The following is a 19,825-nucleotide window of genomic DNA, read 5'->3' as shown; positions in this document are numbered from 1 at the left end:
ATAACACAGGATCCACCATTCATAATAGATGTCACAGCTCACCTCCTCCTCCTTCTGTACAATGGCTGATAGTGCCTATACAGTAGGTAACAAAGGATCCACCATTCACAATAGGTGATATCACAGGTCACCTACTCTTGTACAATGACTGATAACACCTCCATATATAAATAACACAGAATCCACTATTGACAATAGGTGATGTCACAGATCACCTCCTCCTTCTGTACAATGACTAGATAACATCTCTATATACAGTAGATATTGTGAATGGTGGATTCTGCATTTTCTACTGTATATAGAGATGTTATCAGTCATTGTACAGGAGGAGGAGGTGAGCTGTGATATCCCTTATTGTGAATGGTGGATCCTGCGTTTTCTACTGTGTATAGAGATGTTATCAGCCATTGTACAGGAGGAGGAGGTGAGCTGTGATATCACTTATTGTGAATGGTGGATCCTGCATTAAGCGATATCACAGCTCACCTCCTCCTCCTGTACAATGGCTGATATCTCTATATACAGTAGAAAACGCAGGATCCACCATTCACAATAAGGGATATCACAGCTCACCTCCTCCTCCTGTACAATGACTGATCACATCTCTATGTACAGTAGATAACGCTGGATTCACCATTCACAATAGATATTACAGCTCACCTCCTCCTCCTGTACAATTGATGATAACCTCTATATACATTATTTTTTTTAAATATAGCTAAATAAAAACAAAAAAAAGATCAAAATTGGATAAAAAAATAAATTATGAAAACCTGAGTTTCACCTAAATTGAGTAGAAAATTGGGCAACACAATGTTATAAAAAAGTTTTATTACTTAGAAAATGTCTAAAAAAATATTCTGTACACTCCGTTGCTAATTTAGCTTTGGTAACAAGGGTTAGAATACAAATCTGGGATTTAATATACAATATAGGCTTATAATATAAAACTGATACCACACGTCATTAGGCATCTGCAGGGGTCCAGGGTCCGGCCGTCCCCTGCTGCAATGGGCACAATAACGTCCATAGTTGTCAGCGCATCATGATGATTGGATGATTATTCATTGTTTCATGTTTTGATTTTTGGACCTGGGGGGCTCATGTAGAAATTGACAGCAGAAATCTGTGTGCCCCTTCCCCTAGACGTAACACACGAGTGCTGCAGAAGGAGAACACATCGGAATTTGGGTCATTGACTACTAGAAAGTTGCAGACTTGATACGTTCTTCAGGGCTCAATTCTTGACGGCAGCTTTGAAGAAGCTCTGTATAGACCTCTGCCCGCCGTCCACCCTGGCTTTCCCTGCGGGGAGCTGGATGGCACTGATGTCCTTTTTTCTTTTTCTAGACTGAAAGATAAAGAATAAAAGTCTGTTTAGTATCAAAATCTGATCAGTCAGAGGATGTGGTACCTCGAGGCCTGCGTCTACTCACCGGCTCCGCTCCACCGCTCAGCAACCCGTGACTCTCACACAGCTTAAGAATCTGGAAAGGCAGAAGTGACAATGTGGAAAGGCAGAAGCGACAATGTGGAAAGGCAGGAGCGACAATGTGGAAAGGCAGAAGTAACAATATGGAAAGGCAGAAGTAACAATGTGGAAAGGCAGAAGTGACAATGTGGAAAGGCAGAAGTAACAATGTGGAAAGGCAGAAGTAACAATGTGGAAAGGCAGGAGTGACAATGTGGAAAGGCAGAAGTAACAATGTGGAAAGGCAGAAGTGACAATGTGGAAAGGCAGGAGTGACAATGTGGAAAGGCAGAAGTAACAATGTGGAAAGGCAGAAGTGACAATGTGGAATGGCAGCAGAAGTTACAATGTGGAATGGCAAGAGTGACAATGTGGAAAGGCAGAAGTGACAATGTGGAAAGGCAGGAGTGACAATGTGGAAAGGCAGAAGTAACAATGTGGAAAGGCAGAAGTGACAATGTGGAAAGGCAGAAGTGACAATGTGGAATGGCAGCAGAAGTTACAATGTGGAATGGCAAGAGTGACAATGTGGAAAGGCAGAAGTGACAATGTGGAAAGGCAGCAGAAGTTACAATGTGGAAAGGCAAGAGTGACAATGTGGAAAGGCAGCAGAAGTTACAATGTGGAAAGGCAGGAGTGAATGTGGAAAGGCAGGAGTGAATGTGGAAAGGCAGGAGTGACAATGTGGAAAGGCGGGAGTGACAATGTGGAAAGGCAAGAGTGACAATGTGGAAAGGCAAGAGTGACAATGTGGAAAGGCAAGAGTGACAATGTGGAAAGGCAGAAGTGACAATGTGGAAAGGCATAAGTGACAATGTGGAAAGGCAAGAGTGACAATGTGGAAAGGCAGCAGAAGTTACAATGTGGAAAGGCAGGAGTGAATGTGGAAAGGCAGGAATGACAATGTGGAAAGGCAAGAGTGACAATGTGGAAAGGCAGGAGTGACAATGTGGAAAGGCAGGAGTGACAATGTGGAAAGGCAGGAGAGACAATGTGGAAAAGCAGAAGTGACAATGTGGAAAGGCAGGAATGACAATGTGGAAAAGCAGAAGTGACAATGTGGAAAGGCAGGAGTGACAATGTAGAAAGGCAGGAGTGACAATGTGGAAAGGCAGGAGTGAATGTGGAAAGGCAGGAGTGACAATGTGGAAAGGCAGGAGTGACAATGTGGAAAGGCAGGAGAGACAATGTGAAAAGGCAGGAGTGATAATGTGGAAAGGCAGGAGTGAATGTGGAAAGGCGGGAGTGACAATGTGGAAAGGCAAGAGTGACAATGTGGAAAGGCAGGAGTGACAATGTGGAAAGGCGGGAGAGACAATGTGGAAAGGCGGGAGTGACAATGTAGAAAGGCAGGAGTGACAATGTGGAAAGGCAGGAGTGAATGTGGAAAGGCGGGAGTGACAATGTGGAAAGGCAAGAGTGACAATGTGGAAAGGCAGGAGTGACAATGTGGAAAGGCAGGAGTGACAATGTGGAAAGGCAGGAGAGACAATGTGGAAAGGCAGGAGTGACAATGTAGATAGGCAGGAGTGACAATGTGGAAAAGCGGGAGTGACAATGTAGAAAGGCAGGAGTGACAATGTGGAAAGGCAGGAGTGAATGTGGAAAGGCGGGAGTGACAATGTGGAAAGGCAAGAGTGACAATGTGGAAAGGCAGGAGTGACAATGTGGAAAGGCAAGAGTGACAATGTGGAAAGGCAGGAGAGACAATGTGGAAAAGCAGAAGTGACAATGTGGAAAGGCAGGAGTGACAATGTGGAAAGGCGGGAGTGACAATGTGGAAAGGCAGGCGTGACAATGTGGAAAGGCAGGAGTAACAATGTGGAAAGGCAGCAGAAGTGACAATGTGATTCTGTGATGGGACACTAATCCTGCAGAGCTGCTGGATCTTTAATTTTCGGTACAGGTAATACAATCTATTGTTCTATGTTATCAGCCCTTTCAGAAGTTGAATGAAAAAAAAGAAAAACTGTATAATCTAGCAGACCCCAGATGTGCTCTCAGACCCCCTAACACCACCGTATAAATCTGAGAGAACGGAGAAGAACACATGTACCATTGGGAATCGGCAGAACTTTCTAAGCATTTACCTTTTTCTTTCCAATTTAAAATTTTTATTGATTTTCAAAGGAATACAAAATTAAGACACTTATCCATGTTATATCAATGATGCAAATCAATAGTCAATACAACACCAAGCCTTCATGGGTTTGGGAATAATCCATGGATAGTAAAAATGGTACAAAGATAATCATTTAAGACCTTAAATAATGGTAAAACAACAAAAGGAGGTAAAGGCATAGGATCCAGAGAAGAAGGATTAGGTCAGAAAAGGAGAAGAAGAGACAAAAAGGAGAATGAGAGTAGGGTGAGGCGACCGGGACTGATACCATGCTTATAGAACTAAGATTTGTTGAAAGTGTGACATAAGCTGATCGACAAGTAAGAAACCAGAGTGTCCCCGATTCGGAGGTTAGATCAGGTCCAGAAATTTTTTACTAGATAGGAAAGTTTCCCACTGGAACCACTTGGTGGCTGTCTCAACTGTTTGCCCACGTGACTGGGCCATCACCCTTTCCATGCGGTGGATCACATTTACCTCAGTTACCCATTCGTCGAACGTCGGAGGGTTAGAGTCTTTCCAACGCCGAGGAATCACTGTCTTAGCGGCCTGAAGGAGGTGACCCAAGATAGATTTCTTAAAAACCTTTTCCGCTATATTACAAATATACAATAAAACTGCCTCCGGGCGGCTGGGGACTACGATCCCCGTGGCCTCTCGTATAGCTGCCAGTACTTTGTTCCAAAAGGCCGACAGGCCCGAGCAATGCCACCAGATGTGGGACATGGTGCCACCTTGGGCTCCACATCGCCAGCAAGTGTCAGGTATTTCGGGGCACCATGCATGGAGGGTCGCCGGCACCCTGTACCACCTGGAGAGTATTTTATAGCTGGTTTCTTGCATCCTGGTGGCAACCACGGACCTGTGGGTCAGGCGGAAACAACGCTTCCATTGACTCTCGGAGATCATTTGATTAAGCTCTGACTCCCATGCTTTACAAAAGCGAGGAGGTGACGCCTCTGCTGCATTCGTCATAATCCTATACACTTTTGAAATTGCATGGCGCGTAACAGAGGGGCCAATGCACAGGTCCTCAAAGGGCGTTTGGGGTAATGGATGAGCTACGACAGTATCTTGTGAGGTCAAGAAGTGTTTGAGTTGGGCATATTCGAAATGGAATCGCAGTTTGAAATTAAGGCTCTCTGTCAACTCTCGTAGTGGGAGGAGGGACCCCCTTGGGGCCACCCGATTTAGTCTCAAAGGATTCAGTTTCGTGCTGCCCAGAAAATTGTTTGATGATGCTCCCGGCAAAAACTCCGGGTTATCGGTCAGTGGCATAAGGGGCCCTCTAGGCCGGATCAGGAGACTGTGTAATGACACAGAGTGGACCGTTTTCAATGTTTGTTTAGTACTATATGACATCTCAATCTTATGCTTGGTGAGGGACGGCCAGGTCCATGGCAACGTCAGTAATGATAAGGGGCACAGACTCTGTGCCAGGCTAACCCAAAGCTTCGAACCGGAGTTATGCAAAAAGTCAAGGACCCTGGCATGGGCGGCTGCCAGGTAGTACCTTCTGCAGTCGGGTAATCCTGTTCCCCCCGCACCCTTAGTCCTAGTCAGGATGCCACCCCCTATACGGGCACGCTTTCCCGACCAGACAAAGCGACCGAGTAAGCGTTGCATCCTGGCCCAGTAGGTCGCCGGAACATAGACCGGGACCGTCTGTATCAAATATAACAGTCTTGGCAGAGCCGTCATTCTAAGTGCACTAATCCTGCCAAACCATGAGAGGGTGCCCCTATGCCACAGAGCGAAATCCCCCTCGAGCCGTGCCAGGAAACTTTGGTAGTTTAGTTGAAAGAGTTTAGACAAGTCAGAGGGGATTTTGATGCCTAAATATCCAATACTACCATGAGGTGGCCATCTGAAAGGAAAGTTTGGCTTTATAACATTCACAGTTGATTGGGGTAAGGATATATTTAGGGCCTCTGATTTATCAAAATTGATTTTAAAATTGGACCATTTTCTAAAACGGTCCAACACCTTCATTAAAGACGGGAGGGATGTAGTGGGGTTACACAGGTATAAGAGAAGATCGTCAGCGAAGGCAGCGCACTTATGCTCCCGGCCGGCGATCTTGATGCCCTGTATGTCCGGGTCCGCCCGGATGGCCGACAACAAATGCTCCATAACTAGAACATATAGTAGCGGTGACAGGGGACATCCCTGCCGTGTCCCGTTTCGAATGGAGAAGGGTCTCGACAGAGTGCCATTAATCTTAAGGTGGGCAGTCGGAGAATTATATAAAGACATAATTTTAGACGAAAAAACCGGTCCCAGGCCTATATGTTCTAGGGTCTGAGAAAGTGACTGCCAGGAGACTCTGTCGAAAGCCTTCTCAGCATCCAAAGACAGCAACATCAAGGGGATTTTTTTAGTGTGTGCGTGATGAATTAAATCCAGAGTTTTTATGGTGTTGTCCCTTGCCTCTCTTCCAGGGACAAACCCGACCTGCTCCAGGTGGATCAGATCAGGGAGTAGGGGGCCGAGTCTATTTGCCAAAAGCTTGGCATAGATTTTTAAATCTACATTAAGGAGCGATATCGGTCTAAAGCTACTACACGCCATGGGGTCTTTACCGGCTTTACGGAGCAGTGAAATATGAGCCGTGGTGGACTGGGGCGGAAAGGGGACAGATTCCGAGATTGAGTTAAAGGAAAGGAGCATTAAGGGCGCTAATTGTTCTGCAAAGGATTTATAGAATTTAGCAGGGAGCCCGTCAGGGCCAGGGCTTTTGTTGCCAGGAGTGTCACGAATCACCGCCAATAAATCCTCCAGTAGAAACGGGCTCTCCAAGTTATTGATCACAGAACTATCGAGACATCTAAAAGGTGAGGGCATTGAAGGACACCCATCCCCTGACTCAGAGGGTTCAGCAGGTATATTATATAACTTGGAATAATATTTGTGAAATGTGTTTGAGATGTCTGGGGTGGCGTAGAGAAGTTCGTCGCGTGAATTCTTAATGCAGGGGATGAGGGTATGTGCTCTCTCCTCCCTCAGCGCGTTTGCCAACAGTTTACCGGGTTTGTCCCCAAACTCATAAAACCTCCCCCTTCCCACCTGCATTAGACGTTGATACGAGGAATCAAGCAATTTCTTAACCTCGAACCTGGCTTGTAAGAGGGCTTGTAAATTTGTGGCCGATAAGGCTCGCTTGTGGATGAGCTCTAGTTCAGAGACCCTATGTAGGGCTTTTACTATATCCTGGGCCTTCCCTTTCTTGATTCGGGACCCATGCTTAATAAAAATACCTCGTAGGACACATTTCAATGCTTCCCACTTATAAGTGGGGGCTGTGTCATCCGCCGAGTGGTCTTCCATGAACCCCACAATAGAGGTCTGGACATCAGAAACACAAAGCTCATCCAGTAGCAACGACTCATTCAGCCGCCATGACCCCCTAGGGGTCGAAAGAGAGGGGATCTCGATCGTGCAATAAACCGGTGCATGATCTGACCACAATATGTTATCCATTATTGTGTGTCGGACCCAGGGGAGCGCGTTGTGCTGTATTAGTATGTAATCAAGACGACTATAGGAATCCTGGATGTGCGAATAGAAACTATAGTCTCTATCCGATGGGTGCTGTATTCTCCAGGTGTCGAACAATTGAATGCGCAATAACGCTTTTTTAATACGCTTAATGGTAGTGTATGCAATGCTAGATTTCCCCTTTGAGTTATCTAAGGTAGGATCTAGGGTGACATTAAGGTCACCGCACAAAATCACCGTGCCCTGTAACAGGGGAATTGCGACGTCGATTAAACGGGAAATAAAAGTGTCCTGTCTTTGATTTGGGGCGTATGCATTAATTATTGTGAAGATATGGGTCCCCACCCTCAGCGAAAGGATTATGTATCTTCCCAGACTATCTGTCGTGCACTTTAGGATCTGATGTGGGAGGGATTTATGGATGGCTATCGCCACCCCTTTAGAGCGGGATTCAGGGTTGTCCGAGGACACCCACGTCCGGTAATATTTATTTTTAAGGGCAGGGGCATGCCCTTGTTTGAAGTGTGTCTCCTGGAGACACGCTATTCTCACCTTCCTTTTATGAAGATGATACAGTATCTGTGACCTTTTCTCCGGGACATTGAGGCCTCTGGTGTTGAAAGAAGCGATGGTTAGGTCTGCCATCTATATAAAAAAAATAAGATATTAGAAATATATAAGAAAGAGAGTCGCGCACGATCGTCCCAGCCGCAGAAGTTAGAGGGAAAAAAAGATTCAGGGGATACACAATGTAACAGGTAAGGAAGGAAGAGGACAAGAAGAACAACAGGCAAAAAAAGCCTATCACAACAGACTAAATCTGAACAACCGTTCCTAGGGAACATATCCGCCTCATCTAGGCAGGACAGGGGATCCCAACCTATTTGGGGATAAAGGATGTCAGACATAACCGAGCTAAGCTCCATATAAACTCAAATACATTAAAGATAACCATAAGCACCGGTAGAAGTGACAAATGCTTGTGTAATATGGGCTATGAATCGACTGGAATGTAACATGCGGAAGTCCAGTAACCAAAAATACTGTAAAAAGTAGGTCATATGGACGTATCCAGCTATTGGTTTCCAGCTATTAGTTTCCTCCATATTGGTTACCGCAAACGGCCACCCCTGCGGCCCCTTTCTCCTCTTGGAGGTAGCCCCCTGTTGGACTCGAAAGGGGGAGAAGGTCTGGAAGAGACCAATCGTTCCCTGGGCACCCAAGGCTGGAGTAGGGTGGTTGGCCATGCTGCAATAGAGATTGTAGGCAAATTCAGACTGTCAGTAAAAGCCGGGAGGTCTTCTGGGGAACGTAGGACCATCCATCGGGAGTCCTTCTGCACCGAGAGGGAAAATGGGAATCCCCACCGGAACGGTAGACCCCTCTCCTTCAGGACATCAAGAAGGGGTTTAAGAGTCGCACGTTGGGCTAGAGTGTGTCGTGAAAGGTCAGGCATTATGCGGATGGTATAGCCATTGTAGAACAGATTCTTCTTCCTCCTGGCTGCTTGTAGAATGGCCTCTTTGATAGCGAAAAAATGAACTCTGCATACAATGTCTCTCGGGCGGGAGTCATTTGGATCTGGTGGGCGTAAAGCCCTGTGGGCTCTATCAAGTTCAAGGGTAGCTCCCGGTGGTCTCTTCAGCAGGTCGTTAAAAATGACACGGAGAGCAGCGGGAATATCAGGGGCAGCAATAGATTCCGGGAGCCCTCTAACTCGCAAATTGTTACGTCTATTTCTGTTTTCTAGGTCGTCCACATGTTGTTGAAGGGTAAATAATTGCTTGGCTTGTTTTTCTACAGTCTCTTGAATAGATTGAATAGACATCTGAGAGTTTGATTGTTGCTCCTCCAGGGTGTCAACTCTGTTAGTAAGTGATGAGAGATCCTGCCGCAGCTGGATAAATTCCTGCTTACACTCCGCCACTACTTGATTGGCTAGTGCTGCGATGTCTTTCTTGGTGGGGATTGCTTGCAACAATGCCCTCAGATCTGCCAGGGTTGCCGGGCGGTCCTCGTCTCTTGAGGTAGTAGCGTGAGGAATAGTGGGGTATGTATAGAAAGAATCTTGCAAGGCTGGACCATAAGTTAGCGTTTGTGGGTTTTGGGGATTCTTTATATTGTCCCAAACTTGTGGCAGAGATGTATGACAAATTGGTGGCGACCCCCGTACCCTGGGGCCCCCAGTCACGGGGAGCACTGGGCCCCCATCCAGGTCCCTGCCTGCGGCAGGTGGGCTCTCTGCCCAGGAGGATCCGGTGGACCACCGATCCGGGGATGGAGGGGGTATTTCCCTCTGGGGTATCCCCCAGGACTCATTGGCAGCTACACACAGGTCATGGGTTCCTCCTCTATCTCCAGGTCCTCCTGGGGGACGTGTGGCTCCCAAGAAGAGGCTGTTGTCGCTGCTCCCCCCTCTGGCTCTGGCCCCACTTCCCAACTCTCCCTGGAGCCCCCGCACCTGGACCTTGCAGGACAACAGGTCACCAGCACCTGCTCCCATTCTCCTCTCACCTCCGATCACTGTGTCTGTGTGTGGGAACGGGCCTGCTGGTGCCTGCGGTACAGTTTCTCCCTGCTGCGCCTGTGTCTTCTGTGCTAGGGCTCGCAGCGGTGACTCATCTTCTGAGCCTGAGCACACGTGCGCCTCGCACGCCGCTCTTCCTCCGGCTCCATCGGTGTCAGCCACAGGCAGGATGGCAGGGCTTCTTGGCTCCATCAGTAGCGTCTTGGCGGGCGAGGTAAGTGAAGCTGCGCTCGCGGTCGGCCCGGCCTCCAGCCCTGCTAGCGTCTCCTGGTCGCGGCCGCCATCTTGGCATGGCGCCGCCGGCGGCACCGCATCAGCCGTTGTGGGGGATCCACCCGCTCCCGCCGCCTTCATGATTCCCTTGGGGGGTCTTCCCGGGTCGTGGGTGGCCTCTGCCGTTTCCTTTCTCACCTGGGACTCCTGGCTCGTCGCCCCTCCGAGCACCGGGGTGGCGTTGCCTTACAGTCCTGCAGGCCGCAGTTCCCTTCCCGGCTGTGACAGGGTCCCAGGCTCCGTAGCACGGGTGAGATAGGCCCCTATTTTGCCCTGGGATGCAGGGGGTTGCCCTGAGGTGTTGGGCTTTTTCTTCTTTGGGGCAGATTTGCCCATTATAGATAAAATACCGGTGGTATGGAGGATTGTTTTGAGGAGCTCCAGCAAAAAGCGTCCTCACTCGGCCATGTCTAGCTCCGCCCCCCCGCATTTACCTTTTTCATGGCGGTAGGGACGGCGGACTCCATAAATTGCGTCCTGGTGACCCAGCGCATTACTGGATGCTCCTCATCCTCCTCCTTCACAGAAAAGCCGCGCAGGAAGTAGACCAGGTACGTCTGGTTGATATGAGAGAAGATGTGGATGACCTGCCGGGAGAAGGAGCCATTACTGACTATTACAGTCGTCTTCGAATCATGTGAACATAGAAAACCCTACAAATGCGTGGGAAAATTTTGGCTAAGGAAAGTTAGATAAAAGATTTACTCCATAGTAATTTTTCTGCAGATGATTAAAAGGGAACCTGTCACCAGATTTGTCCCCTATAAGCAACGGTCACCACCAGTGAGCTCTTGTATACAGAACTCTGGAATGCTATATATAAGAGCTCAGTGGTGGTGGCCGCAGCTTATAGTCACCAAATCTGGTGACAGGTTCCCTTTAATGGACTTCTTACCTCCCCAACAAACTGCAGATCCTTTACCGAAACCTCAGAGCCGCTCAGCTCCTTAAGACGGCGGCACAGAATGTCTGCCCGTTCCTTCACAGTTTGCGCCTTCTCTGAAAGCATGCTGGGAAACTCCCACATCCCAGCCAGGAGCCCTGCACAGGATACAGCGGTCAGTGTGTGCACATATAGTGTATACAGCAGAGCATCACAATGTATCACCTTTTTGAGGTCTCTGAACCAGTAAATATTCCGTGTTCCCCGGTTCTCCAGGTCGCTCCCACACACAGGTCACAGTTTGCTCTTCTCTCGATGGTTTCTTTGCAGATTTGCGGGGGTAGTTGGCCACTCCGAGGCTGCGATCCCACTGGTCACTGGGCTGGATACAGAGTGGACACGAGGTGACTGCTAAAGAGGGACAGATCTGTTACAATGTGTCAGTCACAGCTCACAGACAAACAGTCGCAAAATTATTATTGGCGTATAAGTCGGTGGTCTCTAACCAGTGGCCACACAACTATTGCAAAACTACAACTCACAGTTTCCTAGTTTTGTAGAATCTAAAGAGCCACATGTTGGAAACCACTGGTTTAACGGGAATCTGTCAGCAGGTTTTTGCTCCCCCATCTGAGAGCAGCATAATGTAGAGACAGAGACCCTGATTCCAGCGATGTGTCACTTACTGAGCTGTTTGCTGTCATTTTGATGTCAACGTTTTCTCCGCTGCAGATCTAGCAGTTATACAGAGCTCATGAATATGCTGGACTACCTGCAGCACCCCATGTAGTCCTCTAATGCAAATCAGTGATTTTATCAAAACTACATGAAGCAGCCCAATAAGTGACACATCGCTGGAGTCAGGGTCTCTTTCTCTACATTCTGCTGCTTTCAGATTAAATGACAAAAACCTAGTGATGGATTCCCTTTATGGTGCAGGGGATTCCTGGTTTAACCCAACAACTAAGGCGCAAAACCGTACCCAGCGTAAGAATTAGATTCACTCCTTGAGGACAGTTTTGTGGAGTCTGCATAAAGAAAAGCTTCCCATCTTGCTCCATCAGGTGCAGTATTGGGGATCATTATATAAGGCAATGTATTAAAAGAACCTGTCATTTCTCCACACTCACCACATTCCTCGATGTCGGAGACAAGGCCGATTGGAGTGCTAGCTCTTCTGTTCACAAGCTTATTGAGGGAGGTTGCAGAATCGAGCTCCACCTATAACACATAAAGCTGAATATTAATGACATTGTCTTATATGAAATGCCCAGCAGCTGATAGAGTTTTTTTTTCCTCTGGGAGACCTGACATATTCCTGCATTGATTTTAGAGAATTGTGTAATGCCACATTAATCCTGTGGGGGCACTGCAGGGAAACAGAACAATGTCCACCACGGTCTCTACAAATTACAAGTGATTATTTGGGGTCCCATTAAGCTGCTTTCACACATCCGTTTTTTGCTGAGCGGCACAATACGGCGCTTTGCAGAAAAAACGCAACCATTTTTTTTTTTGCTGCCGGTTGCGTTTTTTCCGCATAGACTTGCATTAGCGCCGGATTGTGCCACATGGCCTTGCGTCCGTTTTTTGCCGGATGCGGCATATTTAGCCCATGCGGCGGCCGGATGGAACGTTGCCTGGCACATTTTTTTGTGCAGCGAAAAAAACGGTATCGCGCCAGATCCGGCGCAATGCGGCGCGAATTACAATGCAAGCCTATGGACTCTAGATGCGGCATCCTACGGCAAAAAACGTACACTGCGCATGCTCAGTATCAAGCCGCATCCGTCAAAAAGCGGACGGGCCGCATGGAAAAATGTATGCAACGGATCCGTTTATTTTCGCCGCATCTGTTGCATAGGTTTTTAAGCCAGATTGAGCCGCACTGCAAAAACCGGATGTGTGAAAGCAGCCTTAGCAGGACTCCCTGTGATCAGCTTATTGCAGGGACAATTCTAGAAAAAAGGGATTTCTGGAGGCAGAGCGACCCTGTAATGATGAGCTTAATCTCCGGATGTGCGAGTGATGCAGGGAGGATGGATGAAGCCATCGCACTAATGGGAAGACGATCCATCCCACCTTCTTGTACGCCCGGCACAGGCTCTGCACTGGACAATCACTGCAAAGCGCTTTCTTTGGTGTGCAGACGGTGGCTCCTAACTCCATCATCGCCTGGTTAAAATCCCCTGGCCGATCGGGGTCAACGAGATTATTTGCCAAATTCCTTAGGAATAAATAAAGATCAGTAAGTGTTATTCTCCATTTACATCAATGGCCCCAATCAATGAACAGTTCTGCAACTTGCTAAAAGACTCAACGGATTTTTCTGTCTATTGACAGCAAGCAGAGGTCTTAAAATTCAGTCCGGGCCTAGTGCTGTGCATGCAAAGCTTTACAAGGAAAGAGCAATCAACCTGGTGTCAAAGAGGAATGCCCGCACTGATACATTGTAAGGCCTCCTTCACACGTCCATGTAAAAACTAACATTTTGCACGGTCCGTGGTGTAGGTACATATGTCGGTGCGTGTGTGTTCTGTGTGACATCCAGATAGCACACAGACAGCACAAACTTGTATCAGTCACTGCTGTCTCACTTGCTTCCGGGTCCACAGTCAGTTCAGTGAATATTCATGAGCATAATGAGCGGGCCCGGAGGCAAGTATGACAGCAGCACCGGAGACAGGTAAGTATAAAAATACTTTTATTTCTCAGTGATATGTGTTCCTACAGTACATGTCACACGGATCACATAACATCAGTGTGCGGTCCATGTGACACTCGTGCTGCCAGCAGAAAATGGACATGTTGCCGTGTGGAGCACACACATGGTCCATGTCAACGCACGGACATGTGCACAAGCCCATTGATTTTAATAGGTCTACATGTGTCCATGTCTCCGGTACGTGTGAAAACGGACGTCACACATACCGGAGACATGTGTCGGAAGAAGGCCTAACCCCGTGCTGCTGTGTGATCAGGGCTAGGCCACAGCAGATGATCAACCTTTGAATGTAAACAATGAATGTTCCCTTTTACTGACAGCAAGCAGAGATCTTGAAAGTGACAAGGAGTTTGAACATAGTCTATTAGAAAGCTGCAGAAATTTGATTATCCGCTGTTTAATGCTACAAAACTCACCACAGAGTGTCAGTGACGGCCGGGGAGGTAAAATCAGCTCCAATGCATCGTAGGCGGCAGAGGACTCTGATGACGTTTCCATCTACGACGCCCGTAACCTGGAAATAGAGGAAATATAAAGGATAGACTGTATGTTTCTGGGCGGCCATGATGCATGAGCCCGAGTCACCTGTGCTGTGGTGGTTGGGGCTTACCTGCCCATAGGAGATAGAAGCCACTGCCCCGGCCGTGTATCTGCCCACCCCCGGCAGCAGTTTCTGTAGGTCTTCCGCAGTACGAGGCATCTGACCCCCAAACTCCTGCACAACCTGGAGGCAGAAGAAGCCAATGCAGGGTCAAATTTTCCCCAACCCATCACACGCTCTCCTTTTTTTTTTTTGTTTTTTTAGAAATAAAAGGTTAAGTAATATGGATGACTTCCACAAACCTTCTGGGCTCCTTCATGCAGACGCCGTCCTCGGGAGTAATATCCCAGACCCGACCACTTCTCATTCACTTCCTAGAGAGGGCAGGCACATAAATAGTTAAAGAACATTTCCCTTTAGTTAATAGAAGTTGTCCTTTTCTGTCATGTGTCTTCATCAGAGGCAACATCCTGAAAGGGAACTTGTCACCAAATTTGGCCCCTATAAGCTGCGGCCACCACCAGTGACCCCTTATATACGGCATTCCAGAATACTGTATATAAGAGCCCAGGTCGCTGTGTAGAACGTAAAAGACACCTAATAATAATAATAATAAAAAATCTTTATTTCTACAGCGCCAACATATTCTGCAGCGCTTTACAATTCAGGATGTTCATATATAAACACCTTTATAATACTCACCTAAGGGACAGTCTGGTCCGATAGGCGTCACTGCTCTCCGGTCCGGCGCCTCCTCTCTGTGGCGATCGCTGTCCTCCTTCTTTTGAGGCACGTGTCCATAACGTGTCCAATGTCATGCACACTAGCCACCATTGAGGTCCTGCGCAGGCATACTTTGATCTTCCCTGCTCAGGGCAGATCAAAGTATTGTAGTGCGCAGGCGCGGTCTTTACCTTTCCCTTGCACCTGCGCACTACAGTACTTAGATCCTCCCTGAGCAGGGCCACAATTCTGGACTGTGTTGATGATGTAGGACGCATCGCCTATACTTGGCTGGGAAGAAGGAGGACCGCGATCACTGCAGAGAGGAGGTGCCAAACCGTACAGCAGCGATACCCATTGGACCGGAACGCCCCCTAGGTGAGTATTATAAAAGTGTTTTTTTATGTTATACAGTGCGGCCTGGGCTCTTATATACAGCATGTTAGAATACTGTATATAAGAATTCAAAGATGGTGGCCGCAGCTTATAGGCCCCAAATCTGCTGACAGGTTCCCTTGAAGTCCTGAATGGTTGATCTAAACTACTACACACATGGTAGATCTGCCCTTCATTAGTCTGGGAAAACTAAGTGAAAACCTGTGAATTAGCAAACCTACAATATGCCCAAGTAAATATAAAGGCTATACTTAAAAAAAAAATAATCAGGAAAACCTATAAATGTCAAGTGCAAGACGGCCAAAGTAGAAAATAGTAACAAATCTTTATTGAACAAATTGATACAAACAATTAAAAAGGGAAATCATACAGAAGAGTGGACCGGTAACAAGTACCCAACAAGCATAACGTGGCATTAATGAAATCAATAACCCCAAAAGGATATATATGTATATATTATGTACATAAGTAGAAATGAGGTCAAAATGCAATACAAAAAAAATGGCCACAAGATGGCCACAATGAGCCAAGTTTGGAAATAAGATGGAAATGGAAGCATTGGGAGAATGTGAAACTAAAAATTAGAAATAAAATAGTTGCATCAGGAAAAATCCAGAACCAAAAAGGTCAGACAAAATATCAGAAAAGCTGCATCCTCATACAGTCAATAAGGTGCAGAGACAATGGAGCAAAGGGCATCAATATCCCCCCAAAAAAGATGAAATGCCAAATACAAAATATATGCCATAGTGCAGCAGCTAAAGAGGAAAACAATCAAGAAAGTCCCTGGAGTATAGGGTATCGACATTCCCCTAAAAAGTATAGTAAGAAACGTAACAAACAAGTAAATGCAATAATGCAGCAATTAAAGGGTAAAACCTGCAGGGGCAGAGGTCAAGGAAGCGCCCACGACCAATATATGGTTGTTGGTTACTCCTTTTTTCTCAAGTTTTCTGCAGGATTTCCCTTTTTAACAGTTTTTGGGGTTGTTTTTTTTCAATAAATATTTACTATTTTCTACATCGGCCGTCTTACTCTCCACATTTATAGGTTTTCCTGTGCAGAAAAAGAATAACACATTGGGAATAGGAAATCATGAAAAGTTCAAGAATAGTGGTAAATCTAATATATAAAGCTGAGTGTATGTATGTATGCATGTGTGTATATATATATATATATATATATATATAAAATATATGTATGCGTGTGCATATATATGTATGTGTGTCTGTATGTATATGAGTGTGTGTATGTATGTGTGTGTGTGTGTGTATATGAGTGTGTGTGTGTGTGTGTATATGAGTGTGTGTGTGTATGTATATGAGTGTGTGTATGTATGTGTGTGTGTGTGTATATGAGTGTGTGTATGTATGTATATGAGTGTGTGTATGTGTGTGTATGTATGTGTGTGTGTGTGTATATGAGTGTGTGTCTGTATGTATATGAGTGTGTGTGTGTGTGTGTGTGTGTGTGTGTGTATATGAGTGTGTGTTTATGTATGTTTGTATGTATGTATACTGTATGTGTATATATATGTGTGTGTATGAGTGTGTGCATATATATGTATGTGTGTGTATATTCCGCTAAAGGAATTCGCACCGTCGCATTTACAATCACAATATTTTACACAGCCACCTCACTTGACTCGGGGACGTCATAGACTATGTTTTGAGGGGAAAATTTAAGCCCGCGCTTTACAATTCGTCAAGAAACCTGCTTACATTAAAGTCAATGGAGCTGGGAACGGATCTGTTATTATAGACTCCTATTATGTAAAGAAAAAAAGACACACAGAGACAGAGACAGACACACACACACACACACACACACACACACACACACACACAGCTCTGCTTCTATTTTGCTATAGGTCATTAATAGCAGCTGTGATTGGTTGCTATAGGCAACAAAGAACATTCTTAGTATAAGAAGCTTATGTGTGAGATAATATGATTTCGTTGGAGAGACAGAGAGAGACAGAGAGAGAGGGAGATATAGAGAGAGTGGGAGAGAGACACTTAGTTACTATCCCGGGCAGTGCCGGGCACTAGAGCTAGTACATATATAATTCCATTGAGCTGTGAAATCATCGCATGTTGGATCCTGCAGAGCATCGCACCTGGTAATCCAGAATCTAGTAATCCAGCAGCATCACAGTCACCACAATGGTCGCTTTCATTCTATGCACTGATACAATGTAACACACCTACCTCCAGTGATGCCATCGCCAGATCCTGAACGGTCGGCCATGTCTGCAGGACAAAGAGCCAGAGATGTTAGTGGACAAGATTCTTTCAGGGGCCACGGCTGCCATAATCCCCTCCCCCAGTCCTCCATCACCTTCATCCACCGGGTGTAGTAGTCGATGACAGTGGACACCTGAGTCTGCTGCAGCATGACCTCCGACACCCACACTGAGAAGGGGGACATTGAATTATTGCAGGGACCGGTACCAGCCAGCAGATTATATAGGGTCAGTGCATTAGAACAGCAGTGACTAATATCAGCCACATAGGCAAGATAATGTCTCCTGAGGATACAGTCACCTGTTTCCCCACACCACAATGGCTGATAACAGAGAGCAATACATTATACCCACCTGTCCTAAAATTACTTTTTATGCAAACAATAACAGTTATAAATAGAGGCAATAAAATCCATTTACCTGTCCTACAGTCAGCCTCTCCTCTGCAAAGGCTGATAAAAGGGAGCAATATTATGATTTACCGGCCTTACAGGCTAAAACAGCTGATAACAGAGATCAATAGATCTCAGAGAATCACCTGAATATGCTCTGCGGTCCAAATCCATGTCTTCACTGGCCTGAAATAAAGAGGGTTACTCCATTATCTACTGTGTTATAGCAAATGTATTAATTTCATCCCTAAATCTCCACATAGAACTTAGAAAATCACAAGAAGAATCAACAGAACCCAAGAAGTGCTGAATTATAGAACAGAGCTGTATTCAGTAATCTGGAAGCTTCCAGCATTTCCCTCTGTTCCCTCTGTTCAGTGTCTGTGACTCCAAAATCAGAATAGGAAGTGCAGCTCTGGATAATCCAGGATGTAACTCAGGATCAGTACAAGATAAGTAATGTAATGTATGTACACAGTGACTGTACCAACAGAATAGAGAGTGCAGCTCTGGAGTATAATACAGGAGGTAACTCAGGATCAGTACAGGGTCAGTAATGTAAGATAAGTACACAGTGCTTGCACCAGCAGAACAGTGAGCACAGCTCTGGAATATAATACAGGAAGTAACTCAGGATCAGTACAGGATCAGTAATGTAATGTATGTACACAGTGACTGCACCAGCAGAATAGTGAGTGCAGCTCTAGAGTATAATACAGGATGTAACTCAGGATCAGTACAGGATAAGTAATGTAATGTATGTACACAGTGACTCCACCAGGAAAATAGGGAGTGCAGCTCTGGAGTATAATACAGGAGGTAACTCAGGATCAGTGCAGGATAAATAATGTAATATATGTACACAGTGACTGCACCAGCAGAATAGTGAGCACAGCTCTGGAGTATAATACAGGGTGTAACTCAGGATCAGTACAGGATAAGTAATGTAATGTATGTACACAGTGACTGCACCAGCAGAATAGTGAATGCAGCTCTAGAGTATAATACAGGATGTAACTCAGGATCAGTACAGGATAAGTATTGTAATGTATGTACACAGTGACTGCACCAGCAGAATAGTGAGTGCAGCTCTGGAGCATAATACAGGATTAGTAATGCAATGTATGTACAGAGTGATGTTGATGTTTATAGAAATTAATCCTTTAGACCCTACAGTCCTTTGTGTGAGTCTGTGGTTCGGATATTAGAGCACTTTAATCTCGTACCCGTCTCCGCCATGGCAGGTCTCGTTGGCATCGGTCGTACCAGGTGAGGAGATCCTTCCTGAGGGTGGCCGTCTCCTCTGATGTAAATACGTGGTATGGAGAATGATGGAGGGTGGGATCTGCAATGAGAACACAATGTGACTCCCTGCCCTCTGTCAGACATGGCGGCCCCCCTCTGGTCTCTCGGCTTCTCACCTCTGGCTTTCTGTTTGCTCGGGGACGCCGGCTCCCTCTTTGGCACACGTTTTGTGGCGGAGCGCCCCATTCTGTGGGAAGAGAAATGATTGATTATACTGGTAATTATTCTAGAAAACGCACTATAACTCCCAGCATGCCGCACTGTTTCTGCATGGCCGCTGTGACTGCTAGTTTCTATTTACAGTGAAATTCCAGTAATCCGGCATCGATGTGACTGGTGCTGGATGATAACAGGAATTCCATCATAGACGCCTGCGACTGTGTAAGGTGACGGTCAACAGTAAGGAATAATCCTGATGAGCACCACCATATTGGATGGAAGCTCCATGGTAACGAGCTGGGAGAGATTCAGTAATGGATTGACAGAGTAAAATTCAATTCAATCAACTTTATTCCTAATAAACACAACACAGCAGACCACGTGACAAGATGCCTAAATAACTATAAGTGACCACGTGACTTGTACTCGCACCATAGCATCAGTATCGCTTTAAAAATATAATTTACGTCATCATAAAGCGCCAAAAATGAGAACGGTCAATGTAAGAAAGGTCTACTCACTGCTCTGTGATCTCCGCGCTGCCCGAAACGGAAGGACACGCCTT

General features: G+C 46.2%; 1 protein-coding gene across 3 annotated transcripts; it reads right to left on the bottom strand.

Moving 5' to 3' along the window:
* Nucleotides 1-814: 814 nt before the first annotated feature.
* On the bottom strand, nt 815-19,816 carry MUTYH (mutY DNA glycosylase). Of its 3 annotated transcripts, none has more exons than XM_075321179.1 (17): nt 19,782-19,816; nt 19,218-19,288; nt 19,023-19,141; nt 17,943-17,982; nt 17,500-17,573; nt 17,370-17,411; nt 14,343-14,414; nt 14,110-14,223; nt 13,916-14,013; nt 12,857-13,001; nt 11,905-11,995; nt 11,000-11,185; nt 10,787-10,932; nt 10,326-10,478; nt 7,644-7,736; nt 1,437-1,487; nt 815-1,351 (listed from the first exon to the last, which is right to left on the bottom strand). In XM_075321179.1, the coding sequence occupies exons 2-17, from the start codon at nt 19,285-19,287 to the stop codon at nt 1,238-1,240; spliced, it is 1,608 nt and encodes a 535-aa protein (XP_075177294.1). In that variant the 5' UTR covers nt 19,288; nt 19,782-19,816; the 3' UTR covers nt 815-1,237. The 3 variants fall into 3 exon arrangements, with proteins under 3 accessions (XP_075177294.1, XP_075177296.1, XP_075177295.1); XM_075321181.1 differs by having other exon boundaries at nt 11,000-11,182; XM_075321180.1 differs by lacking the exon at nt 19,782-19,816 and adding an exon at nt 19,403-19,591.
* Nucleotides 19,817-19,825: the final 9 nt, after the last annotated feature.

Source organism: Anomaloglossus baeobatrachus, chromosome 8 (assembly GCF_048569485.1).
Source record: "Anomaloglossus baeobatrachus isolate aAnoBae1 chromosome 8, aAnoBae1.hap1, whole genome shotgun sequence".
Classification (NCBI taxonomy): Eukaryota; Metazoa; Chordata; class Amphibia; order Anura; family Aromobatidae; genus Anomaloglossus; species Anomaloglossus baeobatrachus.
The sequence above is the reverse complement of the archived record's forward strand: the minus strand, read 5'-3'. Positions and strand labels throughout refer to the sequence as shown.